This window comes from Hoplias malabaricus, chromosome 10 (genome assembly GCF_029633855.1).
Source record: "Hoplias malabaricus isolate fHopMal1 chromosome 10, fHopMal1.hap1, whole genome shotgun sequence".
Classification (NCBI taxonomy): Eukaryota; Metazoa; Chordata; class Actinopteri; order Characiformes; family Erythrinidae; genus Hoplias; species Hoplias malabaricus.
In genome coordinates, this window is record NC_089809.1 from 6,307,415 (window position 1) to 6,325,947 (window position 18,533).

The 18,533-nt window shown below is 37.7% G+C and overlaps 1 protein-coding gene across 5 annotated transcripts in view; it reads right to left on the reverse strand.

Annotated features, from left to right (window-relative positions):
- Positions 1 to 18,533, reverse strand: part of cicb (capicua transcriptional repressor b) — a 59,908-nt gene that overhangs the window by 23,018 nt on the left and 18,357 nt on the right. For 4 of the 5 annotated variants that reach the window (XM_066682628.1, XM_066682626.1, XM_066682627.1 and 1 more), the window contains 2 exons: positions 2,234 to 2,383; positions 1,794 to 1,953 (listed from right to left, as the gene is read on the reverse strand). In XM_066682628.1, the coding sequence (XP_066538725.1) occupies positions 1,794 to 1,953; positions 2,234 to 2,383 (310 nt within the window). Of the gene's footprint in view, positions 1 to 1,793; positions 1,954 to 2,233; positions 2,384 to 5,084; positions 8,112 to 18,533 lie in introns of those variants that run through there. The other variant, XM_066682630.1, reaches the window with a different exon arrangement.

Below are 18,533 nucleotides of genomic sequence, written 5' to 3' on the forward strand. Positions count from 1 at the left end.
TATGTAGCTGTTATACCGCCTTGTTTAAGTAATAACGTGAAAGAAACTGTCAACACATGTTCAGTACAAAACACAACCATCAGAGGCCTACCTACCAATTACACGTTGACCACAGAAACAAACAACAGGTTAGGCGATTAATGTTCGAACAATGAGTCCTGGAAAGAAACTGGTAATCTGTAAAATGGTGGTGGGCTACACTAGGACACGATTACAAATCATTTCATATGAGTGGATTCAGTGTAATGCTGGACATGTGCAGAATATCTGGATTGCATTTTTCGTTGTGCTTTAATGTGCTTTAAAGATGCTCATTATAGAGTCATATAGATGTCTGTAATTTGTTTACTGAAACAACTGGCTTTCTAGCTAATGCTAAACATCCTAAAATACATGTAGGTAGAGATGCAGCAAATCTAACTACATTTTTAATTTAAAAAAATGTTTTTATTTAAAATGCTTTAAGTTTATTGGTAAAGTGTCTTGTAATGTGTCACTACTAAAAAATGTAGAATATTCATTGTTTTGAGTGTGAGCTATGACCGATGATGTACAGTACATCAGCACATTATCTTCCCAGACGAGACGCTGGCTCAGTGACATTCGGAAAGTGGGCTTTGGTGTAATTAAACTAACAGCACAGCTTATTATGGAGGTGCAAACAAATTCCCGAAGAAAACACATCAAGATAATTGCTGTTTCCAGTCCTTCTGTTACACAGTGTGTCCTTCTAACTTTCTCATCATTATTCCAATCCTAAATGCCAAAGAAATAAACACTTCATTAGCCCATGATCTCAATCAGCAACAAAAACAAAATGCTCAACTAACGCAGACATCTGGAAGTGTCAGCAAAAGTCACACTCCTGATTTTAAGGAGGCAACATGTGTGACTTGAAAATATCAGGTTTAATTATACACACCATAGCAAAAGCACTAAATAGGTTTTATGCTATTTTCCGTCTTCCAAACATAACCAATTAATAAATAAATAATAACAGACCAATCAGACTTTAACACGGATTTTAAATAACAGCAGTGTCTGAGCACACTATAATATCAAAGGAAAAGATAAATGAGACTGGATGTCTGACTGTGATTAATCGTGTTAAGTTAGCTTAGGCATGATCACAATATTTGTTAGCTTTTGCAATCATATTTTTTGTCGCATCTGTTGGGTTGAGGCAAATATATGAACTTAATAGAAAATATCATCACTCGTGTCTGACAAAAACACAAAAAAAATTCATATTATATTTGATGGTGAACAGTGTTTTTTTAATATGTATTTATATGTATTTTTTTACTATTAATAATACCTTCAGAGAACAGCAGTGAGTAATGTTTGTTTATTTTACTGTTAGCGTACGTTGGTTAATAACTTTACAGGACAGTGGTGAGTAATGTTTGTTTATTTGATGTTTGTTACTACTTTTATTGGGCAGTGGTGAGTAATGTTTGTTTATTTGATGTTTGTTACTACTTTTATTGGGCAGTGGTGAGTAATGTTTGTTTATTTGATGTTTGTTACTACTTTTATTGGGCAGTGGTGAGTAATGTTTATTTGTTAATTAGAGCAGCAGTGAATGTTTATATATTCAGTGATGTTTGTTTATACATTTAAAATGCAGCATTATTTGTTTAGTAATATTACCATTTTGGAGATTTTGAATGTTTTTGAATGTTCCCTGGTAAAATCCATATCTGTGAGCCATAAGCATCTGCACATTAATATAAACAAACAATCACACACACACACATATACACCCTCACACAGCTAGCTGGACTACTCACGGATCATCCACATCACTTTCTGTCTCGCTGTCAGGTCTCTCCCTCTCTCTTTCTGCCTCTCTCTCTCTCTCTGGGGGAAGGTCGTCAGTGGTGGGTCGCGTAGGGTGTGCATTTGATGGTCCCTCGACCATCTCTTTCAGCACTGGGCCGCCAGGAGACTCTTAGAGAGAAAAAGAGGACTGTTTGTGCCAAACTGACAACTTTTATCGTCGCATCTTAGCCAGACACTCCGGTCCGTCTGAGGCTGGCTGTTTAGAGATTAGGTCATGGCTAATTTACAGATGATAGAGTTACGGACTGTTTCAAAGGACAACTCCAATTGCATCAGTATAAGCTGTAAAATGGTGATACTTTGAAAATTATTTTTATTCACTAAATATTACAAAAATGGCCTTTGGCAAATAACTGCGAGGAATTGTGGCACAAAAAATAAGACGTACCTTTTTTCAGAGTTCCAGCCTGCGAATGATTGACAGGCTGCTGGCCCTCGCCAGGTTGGGTGGATGGATCTGATTGGGTGGGCGCCAGGAAAGGGACCAATGAATGCCAAGGAAACACTGGAACCGATCTGGGTTCCACATTAGTCCACACTACACAAGGGAACAAAAGAGAAGAGTGATTCTAGCTTCTGTTAACACCAAGCATGAACAGTTGTGAGCCAGATAAATCATTTAATATCAACAATAAAAAACTGAAATCCGAAAGTCAATAATCAGCAGAGATACAGGATTTTCCGATACTGATGCTGAACCCTAGAGTAACATCTGACACCAATCTTAATTTTCAGTATACCAGATAAGTGCACATCTAGTACGCATGACATTCATGATTCACTACTTAGTCAAACATTTCTGGATACTTGCTCATACAAAATTTCTAATGAAATGAAAATCATTAACAGGGGGTCAGTTCCCCTTGCTGTACTCTTTTCAGAAAGTTGAATACTGAAACACTGCTGTGCGAATCTGGTGGTGTTCATAGGTCAAAGTATTATAGTTTGGCCACTCCAACACATCCCAAAGATGTTGGATGGTGGTCCATCACATCACTAATCCACTGCTCCACAGCTTAATACTAGGGGGATTTAGTCATCACTCTAGTCAACATTGATTTTAAATTTAAATTTATGTACAGCTATTTCACAAAGTCCCAATAATTATGTGTTTTTCCGTGGAGATTATTCAAGTTGTCCCTAACAAAATTAAATGTCCACAATCAGTGCACATTAAAGTAGTTTAATCCATTAATTATAACCTCTGGACATACAGTGTATGCTCAAAATATCATATCATGTACTTTATCATGATAATAAAAAAATAACATTGTCATATTGCCATATACACGTCCCATTCTTTTTTTTTCCCTCTGATATTCAATATAAGATTGGCTGCTGATGGCAATACAGATAGCAGTGTCATTACTGTGAAAGCTCAGAATGTTGCCATTAAACACTTTCCAGGGTCTGGCCTGAAATCTAGACTACAGTCTGTTATACCACAGATCACACCACCATAGCCATCTGACTGTGCCTTTGTCTAAAGACAAGCAAATATCAAATCTCCCTTTTTCACAAATACACATTCTCCCCTCAGTTTTGGGTTTGATAGAAAATGTGTTTAGATATGTTTGATTATAACAGAGATCATACTACAAAATTATTAGAAATGTGGGAATATTGACCAGTGCTGAGTCTTTCTTTCATGTTTTTATGTAAGTGTCCCTCAAACATTTGATTCGAGAATTGATCAAAATTAGGCGTAAGGCCTAGTATTTCACAGATATCTACATACATTATGTTGTCAAATGTTAGTCTCAAATATTAGTTAAATACGAATTTATGGGATCCTATGAGGTGCAACTTTGGTCCTTTCATCATTTGGTCATGAGTTTAATATGGGGTGATGCCTCAGCCATGGTAGGCCTAGAGAGGACATCTGGCCTTGCCATCTGGGTAACAGGAAAACACAGGGGTAGACAGCAGGGTTATCTGTCAGCTGATGTGACTGATCTGGGCAGTTTGCATCGTCCTCCTGCACATTAAGATGATCGGAGACACTGCAATAATTTTAATATCAATAATCATTTCCTAGTTGATACCTACATTATGCTAATTTGCATCTCCAAACGATACAGATGCGATATTGATATCAGAGTGCAGTTAATACAAATACGCTTATATCAGTGTTCATCTTCAGGTCATAAAGAGGTTATATTAGTGGTGGGCAAACTGTTTTATCCAGCACTCTGAGTATTTAAAAAAAATTGTCCTAAAACTGCATTAATTTCACCTTTTTCCTGCAATATCCTGCATTCACCTGAGTCCACTAGATAGCACGCTAAAGCTAAGTCTATCCTACAGATACTCATTCATCACATTTGGCATTGAGTGCTACTACCCTTCTGGAGTCACCGGTCATGCCAGTGGGATCTAACCACCGTTAATTTCTGTTGAAAGTGCTGCTGCGTTAAACGCTGTATTGGTTTTGTTTAGACTGCGATACACCAAGTATTTAATTTATATGAAAAAATAAGATAAATATAAAATATATATTAAGGTAGGTAGGCAATATTTATTTCTTAGATTTCCCATGTAAATTATGTATATTAGTTTTGACTCCCCATACCCCCCACCTCTCAGCCTGCCTGTCAATTTTTAAATCCCAGTGTGGCCCTTGAGCTGAAAAGTCTGCCCATCCCTGGGTTATATAAATATGTATGTGATCATCTACTCTGCATCAATAAGTGAATATAACTGTGCATCTCTATTTAATAAATATGTTAATATCAATGTTTTGCCCTAGTCTATATTGATATAACTGTGCACCTCAGGTACAAACTGATAATATGTCTATATGATTTCTCCTGGTTAAATATTACTCTGCAGGAACTAATAAGAATGATTTAAATGAAAGTAGGGTTTGATATTTTCAAAGAAAAGCTATAAATCATCATATACTGATATGTTAACTATACTCAATGTGATGCCGATATCAGTGCGTATACCTATTCAGTATCAATGTGATGTTGACAATAATTATCATGCCTAAATATTACTCAGTGGTAATTAATCAAGGTAAACAAATAAGGACTGTAAGGAAAAGTAAAGACTGATTACAGATCAAATACACAGGAAACCATCCTTTTTGATCAGCATCATAACAAACCACTGACAGTTTAAAACTCCCACAATCCGTTACTCAAAAACATGCACCATGTAACACCACAAATGGTATGGTTTTAGATGAGCAAGCTTACAGAGAATGAAAACAAGACCCAAAAGGGTTAACTGACCAAACATGCTCAATCCTTGGCGGAGATATTGCGGGCTTTCCGAGGAAAACATGGTTGATGAAGAAAAACACTGATGAAGTCCTCTTGGCGTTATAAAAAATTCATTAACGTGTAATAAAGCGTCCGTTACTTGTGTAGCTGCGCAGGGGGTACTTTTAAATGTCCATTTGGTATTCCTCCTAGTAATAAAAATGCAGCATCTTCATGGTTGTTGTCCTTGGCAGGTGGTGGTCAGTCCACAGATGAAAACAAGCGTCATAACCGATATTAACTGCAATGTTTGAGTGTTTTTTTGGTGGCAAATGACCCCTTGTTTATTTAGCACAAGATGGGTTACTATTCTTTGGATAATCACCGTTTCTTTTAAAGAAAACTGGCATATGAAGGCTCAGACAGTTATAACCGAGCTCTACAGGCAAACCGCAAAGACTCGAGGCTGAGCTTTCTGTTTCAAAAACACGCAGGCAGACATTTGGTGTCGAAAACAAAGAGAAATACTTATTTTACGCGATAAAAGCGGCCAGAAAGTCGCCTTAAACCGGCTTGCAACTTGATTCTCAGTATTAACGCTGTATTTTTGGAAGATCTGCTTTATTTTTGGCCCCCCCTTTAACGCCCCCTGTTTGTTTACATTGACAGAGCGGTGCGGCGGTTAAAGGGTTAACCTGAACTAGGCCTCAGAAACCTCGGAGTCGGGTTGAGCGACTTAGCCGAAACTCCGACTAACGTTTTAACCCTCGAAATTGACTTTATTTACACCCCAACCTCTCGCCGTGTGAGTTGAACTCACAGATATGTACCTAGACGTGTTAAAACAAGCGCTAAACAGGAGTTTAACATTATATTTCGCTTGGACAAGCGAGCTATGATGTTAGCATGCTAACTTAACCAACAACCATTATATTTTTAGAAATATTTAGCTCTTTGGGCTCCGCAAATGTATCAAATGCCTCCAGCTAATGACATTTAAGCTATAAAGCATAACAAGGGGCGTGAATAAGGCTAATTACGTACAACATGTGATGGTAAATAAACCAAGGAATATTGCATATTCATATGGTACATATTAAGTGGCAATTATTTTTGTGGCTGTTACAAACAACTGAGAATATATTTCAGCCTTCAAAATGTGTCAGTGAACGTTTTAACGTGTTTTAGAGGCGAAGCCCAGGTACACTGGTCCTAATCTCAGCGGAGGCACATGAGTCCGTCCCCTCGGGAACGCCCCGGTTCCATCACCGCGGAGAAGCCCCGCGCAGCGCATTTCACAGCCACGAACCCCTCAAACGTCCCGCTGAATACCCGCTGCTTTATAACGCCTGAGTGTGGCAGATATTACACATAAAACAGTTAGCTATATACGCGTAGACTAAGAGGGCCTTACTAATATTACTCAGGTTTTTGGTTACTCCTAATGGCTTCCTTAACTGTACCCTATTACTGCACTTCTATACAATATTAAAACTACAAACAATGACATACATATACTCCGACTAAGGCCTTCTAACCGATTTTTTTTTGTTTTTACGGATGGCAACCACAAGCAAAGCGACGTCCAACTGATACTTTAATTTTCCTTATTATGTCTATGTCTAATCATGTGTAATATTAAAACATAAAATGTTGTGCACTGGGGGTGTGCAATCACTAGCAAGTGGACCCCCAACTGGTTTCTTAATTGAGCCTTGTTATGTCTACCTCAAGCAATACAAAAAAACCATACAGGAGTAGACTATGACCGACTTCCTATGAACGTTTTGGAGGATAACCAATTAAACTGGTTGTTAAAAGCGCATTACAATGTATTTGTCAATTTGCGAGACATTAAAATACAAAATAAAGATATATTTAGACTAAGATGATTTCCTTCCTATGGTAATGTTATTTTTTGAGGGATTGCAAGCCACTAGCAAGCTGCACTTTTGCCCTCCCACAACCCTGAGTAACCTCTCTCTCTCTCGAAAGTGGCTGCTTTAACTAAGCCTTACTGTTCCTATGACAAGTATTAAAACAGAGTATTGTGATATATGAGACCCTCTTTGCTAATATTAACGTTTAGACTTGTGGGGCAATCACTAGCATGCTTTGCACTCCAGCACAACTGCAAGAAACATTTATTCCTCTTCTGTCTAATTTAAAATTAGGTTTTGTTGTGCATTTGCTTAAAATAATGTTTGTGGAAAGAGAACCAATAGAAACAAATGCAGGTGGTTCCGCGTCTATATGGAACTGGTTTTATGGTGACCAAAAGGTACCAAGTAGACCACCTCTAAAATCCATCTACCTTTTAAACAATTTGGGATCCATTACACTGTGATAGTAAGTCAAAATACTACTTCTAGTTTGACGAAGGTGGATTAGACACCATTACAAATAACTAGCAACCAAACAGAAGCTTTTAATGCCTTCTATCAGGGCTGGTCACTTCTCTTTTAAGCTTAAAGCCCAATCTCAAACGCTGCACATCCTCTACTCCGAACAAAACGATTTGTTCTTGGCTCTAGACAGCCCAATGCCCTGCCCGACGCTTCTGTTCTTTTTCTGTTTCCTTATCGTCTGCCTTTACCACGTTAAAGTCTGCCTCAGACACACGCACTGCATTGTACTAAATGTGTAAAGCATGCAGAACGTATAAGTGAAACCAACATCTTAATTTAATTCCCATTTTAAATGCCCAGCCTCAAAACAGCGACTCGACCACCGCTGAGTGAGCCCTCTCCTCTTCAGACTGTCACGAACACCGTTTAATGCATTTAACGCTGTGATTTTCTTTTTTTTTAAACAAAAAAATACAAACGTAGAGCAATGTCCAACACGTTCAAAACCTCCCACGACAGCGCGAGGAGGCGAAATAAAAAATAAAGCAAAGCAGGAAAAATAACAAGAAAGAAAAAAAAAAGCTGCTGCACGAGCTTGAGGGTGATGTTAGTCCAGCAGGCGCGCCGCTCGCGAGGCTCCCGCCGCAGCTGTAGTAGTAAAACGCCGTCGGGTCACGAATATCATTCACTCCACTCTTTCCATCCCCACGCTCCTCGACTCCTTTCGCTAAACCCTCTCCTTTCCTCTCTCCCTCTTTCGTTCGTTCTCTTTCTTTCCTTCTCTCTCTCTCTCTCTCTCACTCTCTCTCTCACTCTCTCTCTCGCTCTCTTTTCCTCGCTCTATCTAGCGCAATCACAAATGGCGCCCTGCTCCCTACTTAGTGCACTGTATAGGCATATTAGGTTTTAACCCAAGCAATGCGATCGTATCCCCAACAAAAAAGGCTTCGGGGAAATCTTTGGAGACACTGTTCAAATAACCGTATAAAAAACATATATTTCGAGAATAATGTCGTAATATTTAGTGGAAAAATCAACATTTTGAAAAGTTGTTTGAAAGTTGTAATAAAATGCAATTTTGATAATAAATGTGTACAGTCATGAAAATAAAGTGTCATTTTGTCTCATTTTAAACGTTACAGTATTGACTAATAATAACAACCCGATGCTAATATGCAAGTAGTTTGTATTATTTGTGACACTGATAATATAGAATCGTTACCCCAAATCCTTTCCTTCATTTTAAGAGATTCAGCCATTCATTCCATCATAAATGTATAGTGCACTATTCTTGGTTCAGAAATTCACCACTTGTCTAGTGCACTATGTAGGGAGTATTAATTACATTTGTGACGTGCCCCTCTTCCTCCCGTTGTATTTTAGCAGTTCGTTCTAACGGCGTGTCAGCCCCGCCTTTTCTACTCTCCGCACGCGCTTTCTGATTGGCCTGAGACGTGACGCGTCACAGAGCGACAGGCGACGCTGAGTGGTCCGACGATGCACTGGAATGTCAGTCATATGCAAACGAGGCCTCAGCGGAGCGCGCTTGAATATTCTACAACGTCATACAGACAAAAAATAAAAATAAATAAATAAATAAAAAGGATCTGGGGCGTGACTTCTCATTGGCGCTCGTGACATTTGATCCAATTGTGACGTTGCCCCGTTCTATTGGTCAGATGTGCACAACCTGACTTGGGGTCAAATAAATGAGCGTTGTTGTTTTTTTGTTTTTTTTCAAGAGGAGCTCACCCTTATTTCACCGCTGGTCAAACTGAAGTGATGTTGTCCCAGAGGGGAATTACACCCCATTTAATCATTTTTTTTTACATAATTCATTTGAGAAATTAGTTTTTCATTGTGGTTTGATGTGAAATGCTCCTATTATTTAGAGTTATGATAAGAACCAAGTCAACCTAGTGCAAATATTGACATTTTATTTGCTATGAAATTTACCAGTAAATCTACACACTTTAAGGTTTATATATATATATATATATATATATATATATATATATATATGAAACCTGTTTAATGAAAAAAATTGTGGCCAATTAATTTTTATTACAGTAAAAGTATATCAAATTACATTGATAGACCCAATGGTATTCAAACAGCACTGTGTCCTACTGTTATTTAACCGACTACTGAAATGATAATAGAGAAAAATTTAGAGGTCAATAAAACTTCCCAGTTGTTCATGTTAAAGCCAGTGTGCTACTACATATAAAAACACAATGGCACAGAAACTAGATGATTCATTCAGCGAGTGAGTCACTGGCAAATATCTGTGCAGGAAATTTAAGAAGTGGAAGTGCTTTTACAGGAACCTGATCTTTTACAAGTCCACTTCCTCTTCTGATCCTAGTGCCCACACCATGCTCTGTAATGTACATAATGAAATGACCACACACTACTCCTCCAAATCTAATTAGGGTTCCTAACCACATAAACTAAGAAACTACACTAGTTTATAGAGCAGACTTCACAGACTCTCAGGATCTCTTCATATCTGTTACCATCAGGACCCAAGATAATTAACGCTGTTAAACAGGATATGATAGTGGGATTTTGCATGTGCTGGGTTCAAAAATCTAGTCTTCATACAGTCTTTTTAATTGTGAGGATTAGCTCCATCACAAGAGAGAACACCATTCTACTGCTGAACAGCCCAGTGTTAGGAGGATTTTTTACCCCTCAAGTCAATGCTTGGCATTACGCTTGGTGATGCCTTTAACCCCAGTGCATACAGTTTGAAGTAACTGATTCCATTGGTAATAGGGGGTGGAGTCTTTTGGATATAATGTAGCTGAAAACTGTACACTGGGGCATTTACTAGGCTAACTGAGGCCAAGCTAATAATGATGTCAGTAGGGCTCAGGTTACTGGCTTAAAACTCCACTATCAGTGTACACAGCATCTACTGTGCATGATAAGAGCGTGTTCACTTTGGGTGTTTTTGTGTGTGTATGTGTGATTTGAGCATGTGTGTGTTGAAAGACTGAGTTTTTTGTAAAGGTCAATGGGTCTTTGGCTTTACGCCCAGTACCACCCTGTACCATCTCAGTCACACTACACTTGGGAGGAGTCAGTGTGTGTGTGCATTTCCAAGTCTGTGATTATATTTTCCACATTTATTTGTCATTCAAACCAAGAAATTATATTTTCCAGCGTTAATTACTTTTGGCTCAAAACTTCTAATGTATTTCTACATAGTTTAGTAACCAAAATCTAAACAATGTCCTAGAGAGAGATTTGATGAGATTTAGTTACACTGATTTCTATACACCAGTACAGAATTGAACTATATTCTCAAAATGCACAGCACAAATTAAACCGTTTATGTACTACATTCAAAGAGAATCTCCTTTCATCACTGATTTTTGATATTTGATTAAGAAAAACAAAACAATTGCAAAACCTTTAATAGGAACTCAACTGGAGTCTAAGCAGCATATTTCTAGCCATTTTATGTGATAGTTTTGCCATGTAGCAGATTATGATAAGAGTGTGCAAGATCACACTAATACAGTAAGAGTACCTGGGCAAGACTCCAAAAGCTGAATTCAGATTACTATGATTAAAATCATAACCACATCTCTGAATGTCATTGACTAATTTCATAAATGTAAATGAGCTGCATTCAAATCTTCAGACATCTGGCTCCTATGTCCACAGTTTGAATGTAGGTAAACAGTTTCTATAGGACAGTTTTATACCAAGCCATTTTTAATGACTGAAAAAAAAACCTCATAATTAAACTATATGTAAATTTAGGAATTGGTGGAGTTGCATTTTACTGTATAAAAAGTTGGGCCTGTACATACACACACATGAAGAGAAAAAAACTGACGTGGACAATAGAAGCAGAGTCAGTGGAAGGGTTTAGAAAGAAAGAAAAAAAAAGAGAAAGAAAATGGTGGGAAGGGGAAAGAGTGCGAGTCAGGCGTAAAAATAGAACAACAGTCATTCTGTGGAGAAGACGAGTGGAGGGAGGGAGGAGGACAGGGAGGGGGTGAGAAAACAAGCTGTACGAATACAGCCCCTCTCATTGGACGAGATAAAAGGGAGAAGAAGCTAAAAAAAGCTACAAAACGCACAAGGATTGACTTCATATCACAAAAACGATCAGATAGGAGAGCCATTCGTACAGAGACAAGCACACGCTGAGGAGAAAACGCGCCAAAATGACGTACTCCTGTTTTACAACCGTCAACAACGAGCGGACACAGTCGTAGGAAGGGCTAATTTTGCTGGCCGCCAATCAGCACACTTCTAAAGCTGGGCTGCAGCCAATCAGGTCACGTTAAGCGCCTCCGGCTCAAACTGCCAAGAGTAGTAAACAAGTTCTTAACCCTTTCAGTGCTAAGGGGGAAATATTAATGTTAAAAAAAAAGATATTTAAAAGCTTAAAACACAGCTGTTATGTTAGCTTCACTAAATTACCCTTTCAATTTATTAATTTATTCCCTCAAAATATTAAACAGTTCCCTCCAAACAAAAATTTGGGATAAATAAAGTTAGCTGAGAGAGAAACTTTTAAAATATTGAGAACTATAAATTATTTCTATCACCATTCAGTAACTCAATAACTAACCATTTCACATTAAAACATTGTCAGGGGCATTGTTTTAGCCCTAACCACCTAAAAATGTTAAACATTTAAAAAGAATGGGTGAAACTTACCTTTACGATGAGCATTTAAATCTAATCTATCGTTCTGAAATGAGTCAATTTGGAAATTATATTTATATTAATTGGATTGATACTGGGAGATAACCAGATAAATCATTCTTTTTTCCCCCAGATTTTACTCTTGTTCATATTTGTGCTATCACTTCCAGTTTAAAGAAACCTGTGTCTCAACAGCAACAACAACAGAATGACTTTGTTTACCTCTCAACCACTGAGTTAAAAGGAACATACTGGAAAGTAGAATTCACATTAAAAGAAAATGTTTGCAAATATGTCTTAAAGAATTATACAGACCATGATTTTGGGTGTCATTTTATCCATTGCAGAGACACAAGCATCAAAAACAAAATAAAAGAATAAGGTCACCCACTCCCCAAGTACATTTCCCCTCTTCCATTATTTGTATCTCATCAATTATTTTATCTAATTAAAACCTAATCCTTTCTGCTCATTTGCTGTTGCCATGGCAACAACTCTAATACTCTAGGAGGCATTGATAGTGTCTGCAACATCTTCTTGTGTGCCACCTAGATTATGGATTACATGTACATTTTGGATGTCCCAATGAAATGATAATGAGCGTATTTTACACACACACACACACACACACACACACACACACACACACGCACATGCATATATAAGATATAAAAACAACTGAAAGGGAGGCAGAGCTAAGCAATATATAGAAGGAATATATATAATATAACAGACGGAGGGAGTCATGAAGGGAGGAGGGAAACTGGACGAAAACCTGAAATTAAGTGCAATGAGTGCAGAATGTAATGTTATGTTTTGTCCACCTGGGGGCAGCACGCGAGCGTGTTAAAAAAACAAGGGTAAGCTAATGGAGAGAGAGAGAGAGAGAGAGAGAGAGAGAGAGAGAGAGAGAGAGAGACTACATTTACACACAGTTTTAATGGTTAACGGTTAAAGGGAGTGTAGTTTAAAGTCATGGCCAAAAGCACAAATTAACTTATTGGAATTTTCTTTTCAAACTTAAATGGTAGAGCGGTTCCATTCAGGCAGCACAGAGCCAGTGGTCAGCTTACTCTCTCTTTCAAATGTATTTTTAGACATTTTCAATTCCACCTAAAATGGTGCCTTCAGAATATAACCGCTGCAACATTTAAGATGGAACAGAAAAACACAACAAGCAGCCGACATCAAACATGTTGATAAAAGATCAGCCGTGTGTGGTGAACCATGATTTTATTTGTTTATTGTCTCTGTGTATTCTGTCGGGAATTCCATGGTGTTACGTAAATGGAATGGAGCGGAATTCCCAAGAATGCTCTGGGAATATGGTACTGAAATAGAGAGGGCTTCTGCACTGCAGCATGAAAAGAGAGAAAGAGAACGGAGGAGGGGGGAGGTTGGGTGAAAAACGAAGATAGAGTAGGCATGGAATGACTGAGAGATGAAGGGATGAAGACAGAATAAAGGGAATGAAGGGAGAAAGAATGGATAACAGGATAAAGGTTTCTTGGTGCTGTTACATTTGGCCATTCCAAACACATATGAACAAGTTTCAATTCTGGGTGAGGATTATGGTCTGTCTACGCTATGCAATTTACATAAGAATGAGTAACACTGCACTCTATGTTCAAAAGCCTACACTACTAGTCTCCTGAATTCAGATACGTTAGCATCATAAATACATATGTTGCACCAGTTGCTGAAAGGGGTTTTCAACTGGGCACACAGCTTGTTTAATTCCCGTAGAAATCTTCAAATGAAATAAACGGGAAGCACTTTAGCCTAAGGTCATCTTGCTCAACACCAAGGGGTGGTTTCCCAGAGAGGAATTAAGTCCTGGACTACACAGAATTTTTGTATTGTGATTTTCAATTGAAAGGAGGATATAGCCCAAGACTAGGCTTAATTCCTGTCTGGGAAACTACCCTCCAAGTGTCTGCAAGAGTAGTATATAGTTTCCCGTAACTGGGCTGTGGAGCAGTGTAAACTGTGCTACCTGGAGCTCCAGCCAATACTTCTGGGATGAGTTGGAGTATCTGAACCAATCTTCCGGCAGATGTTGTTTCTGTTTTTGAGAAACACTTATAGATATGTAGAGATTAGAATTAGAATTACTGCGAATTTGTTCTCTGCATTTAACCCAGTCCGTGCAGTGAAACACACACAAACTAGTGAACACTAGGGGGCAGTGAGCACACATGCCCGGAGCGGTGGGCAGCCCTAGCCATAGCACCAGGGGAGCAGTTGGGGGTTAGGTGTCTTGCTCAAGGCCACGTCAGTCATGACCTGACTCTGGGGTCCGAACCAGCAACCGTCCGGTTACACGCCCAGTTCCCTAACCACCAGGCTAAGATATATATCACACCTCCAGTCTTAGAAATAATCATATTTATTGATTTGGGCTCCTGATTGAGACTCATTATAGACACAAACATTTTTGATTTGAAGCAAGATTGAAGCTTGATTTTTTACCACCTTTTTATCTGATGGGGACAGTTTTGGTGCAACTTCCACAAGTTTGTTTTTAAGTGCAGTGAGAGCAGGGGTGGGAGCAATACATTTATTTTTTAAACTAGGGTGAGCATGACATATTAATGCACATATTTTAACAGCAAAAATAACAAGATAGTCCTTATATATATTTATATGTGTGTTCATGCGTGTGTGTGTGTGTGTGTGTGTCTGCTGTAAATGTTCCAGTCAGTAAAATTAAAGAAAGATATATATTGAAAAATTATATAAAATTATATATATATGTGTGTGTGTGTGTGTGTGTGTGTGTGTGTGTTGTCCAATTAAAAACACATATATCCTACATTTTTGTCCATTTTTAGTTCACTACATCATTTGAACGCAGCAACACAGCAGCTGTCCTCCACATCATGAACCAACAAATGCTCCAAAATCACTTGGATTAACATTTTTTTACATGCACTTCTATTTAGTTAAAAAGCCTTTCTCCTTCTCCTGTAAAGTTACTATTTTGGGAGATACGTGTTTTTATTTGAACAGCAATAATATATAACATGACAAATGAGTAAAAATAGTTTTTAGCTGAAATTATTGCATTGTATTGTTTTGTTACAAGTTACTTCAGGTTTTCTCAGATGTACTGCAAGACAAGTACAAGAACACACACACACACACACACACACACACACACACACATATAAACACACATAAACTTACACACACACACACTCACACACACCTTTACAAACATACGCTATTTGTATCTTTACACACACACACACACACACACACACACATAAACACACATAAACTTACACACACACACTCACACACACCTTTACAAACATACGCTATTTGTATCTTTACACACACACACACACACACACACACACACACACACATATAAACACACATAAACTTACACACACACACTTACACACACCTTTACAAACATACGCCATTTGTATCTTTACACACACACACACACACACACACACACACACACATATATAAACACACATAAACCTACACACACATAAACAAACACACGCTCACACACACCTTTACAAACATACGCTATTTGTATCTTTACACACACACACACACACACACACACACATATATAAACACACATAAACTTACACACACACACTCACACACACCTTTACAAACATACGCCATTTGTATCTTTACACACACACACACACACACACACACACACACATATATAAACACACATAAACCTACACACACATAAACACACACACACTCACACACACCTTTACAAACATACGCTATTTGTATCTTTACACACACACACACACACATATATAAACACTCATAAAGTTACACACACTCACACACACCTTTATAAACATAAGCTACTTGTATCTTTACACACACACATAAAAACACACATAAACTTACACACACATAAATGCACACACTCACACACACCTTTATAAACATACGCTATTTGTATCTTTACACACACACATAAAAACACACATAAACTTACACACACATAAATGCACAAACATACACACACAAACACACACACACACACTCACACACACCTTTATAAACATATGCTATTTGTATTTTTACACACACACATATATAAACACACAAACGTACACACATAATCACACATACACTCTTAAAAACATAAGATATTTGTATCTTTACACACACACATAAACACACAAACGTACACACACATAACCTTACATACACTCACACACACCTTTATAAACATAAGCTACTTGTATCTTTACACACACACACACACACACACACAAACACACAAACGTACACACATAAACACACATACACTCTTAAAAACATAAGCTATTTGTATCTTTACACACACACACACACACACACAAACACACAAACGTACACACATAAACACACATACACTCTTAAAAACATAAGCTATTTGTATCTTTACACACACACACACACACAGTTGCAACTTCTTTATAGTCGAAGCCTAAAATATAAAAAATTACTGAACATTTTTAAATGCTTTTCAACAAAACCCACTATCGCTGTGTGCAAAGGAATATAATAATAATGTTAATAAAAAGGCACATATAAACAGTAAAACTGATCACACAAAGCAGAATTTAAAAGTATCACCAAATAAAATTATTACACAAACTAAAAAATCACAGTGCGGCAATAATGGCATAACTGAAGAGTCAAGCTGAAAGGACGGGTTTTCTCTCTCTCTCTCACACACACACACACACACACACACACACACACACATTATTTTATAATACTGTATATATGTTTTGAATAAAAAAATAGTACATTATATAAAGGTTGCAGTTACCTATTTAGATTCAAGGCTTCAAAAAATATATGATTTATGAATTAAATCATAAGACTTTTATAGAAATGTTATTTAGCACACAGCAGAGACTAAATATGAAATACTTTTTCACAGGCAATGATTCAAAGGAAACTGACTAAATGTGCATTTTTCAAAACACAAGGAGAACAGCAGATATTTTGTACTGATTTTAAATTAATGTATAATTATTGGGCTGTTATTGGACTAAAAATTTAATCCTTTACATATTTAATAGGTTTGTGATGTTTACACAGAAGCCAATGGAAAATGAACACTGGGTTTTTTAGAGTGGTGTATCTTTAACATTGGTTATTGTCATTTCTCTTGTCTTTAGTCCTTCATGCTGTTTGCAAAATAATGATATATTACTGGGCAAAGGTCTGAGACAATGCTTCATTTATTTCATTTCAGGAAAAAAAACAGCCCTCAAGTACAAGCTATTCTCTTTCAGGAAAATGCTTCTCAGTGAAAATGGAACTCCTAACATCGACATAAGACCTGGTCTCTCTCTAAAACTGTCCCCCATCGGTTAAACAGATAAAGGCTTTCATCTTTGAAAAAAAGAGTAGAAAATCAAGTTCCACCCAAGTATTTGTGTCCATCCTTAAGCTGTGAGAATTTGACTCAGCACCGTGGGTCTGAAAGGACAAGGAGCTGCCAGGAAGCAAATACTTCAGAAAGGAAATAGACACAAAAGAAGAAAAACAAAAATGCAGCTGGTGGTCCTTGAATGACAGACCTCAACATCATTGAATGTGTTTGGGATTATTTCTAGGATTTAACTGGATGAAGATTTTACTGAAAAGTCTCCTGACAGTTGGATTTTTTAATTCCTCAAGTTATAACATCAGCAAAATCTGGACAGAAATATTAAAATATTTTATATGATATTTATATTTAATCTAAGCATTCTATATAAGTTTATGTTACACAGATATTTTTCTCTATTTTATTTCTCTCCAGTTGCTCAGTGAATACAGGGCGACGCACATACAGTGGACAACCCCTACACACACTCACACACTCCACGAGTATAAACAAACTAATACAATGCACTGTATCAGCTGTATCTCTGTGGGTATTCCACATATTAACCCAAATAAGCAGAACATAATTTACACTGATTCACTCCCACACAGTTTCACACACGTCACATGCATACACACACACACACACACACACACACACACACACACACATCGTACACTGCCAGGATCTGTGCAGAAAACAGTCCTTCAGAAATGTTATATTACACAGACACACGTACTTGAGAGTCGCAAATCCCCTCACAATTTCCCACAACACTCCCACACACACAGGAGCGACGAAAACACACACACACACACACACACACATATACACACACACAAACTAGAGCAAAAACATTATCGAAGGCAAAACGTTATTGAAGATCTAAGGGAGGTCTGAGACTGTACACACACACACACACACACACGCACATGTGCACACGAGCACACACACACACACATGCACACACACACACACAAACGCACACAGCAGTATCTCTTGAAACAACTGTTATACGTAGTTCTGCCATAATGTTAAAATAAACACCTCTTTAAAACCCTCACTCTCTAATTCCTCAGCTCCACTTTGTAC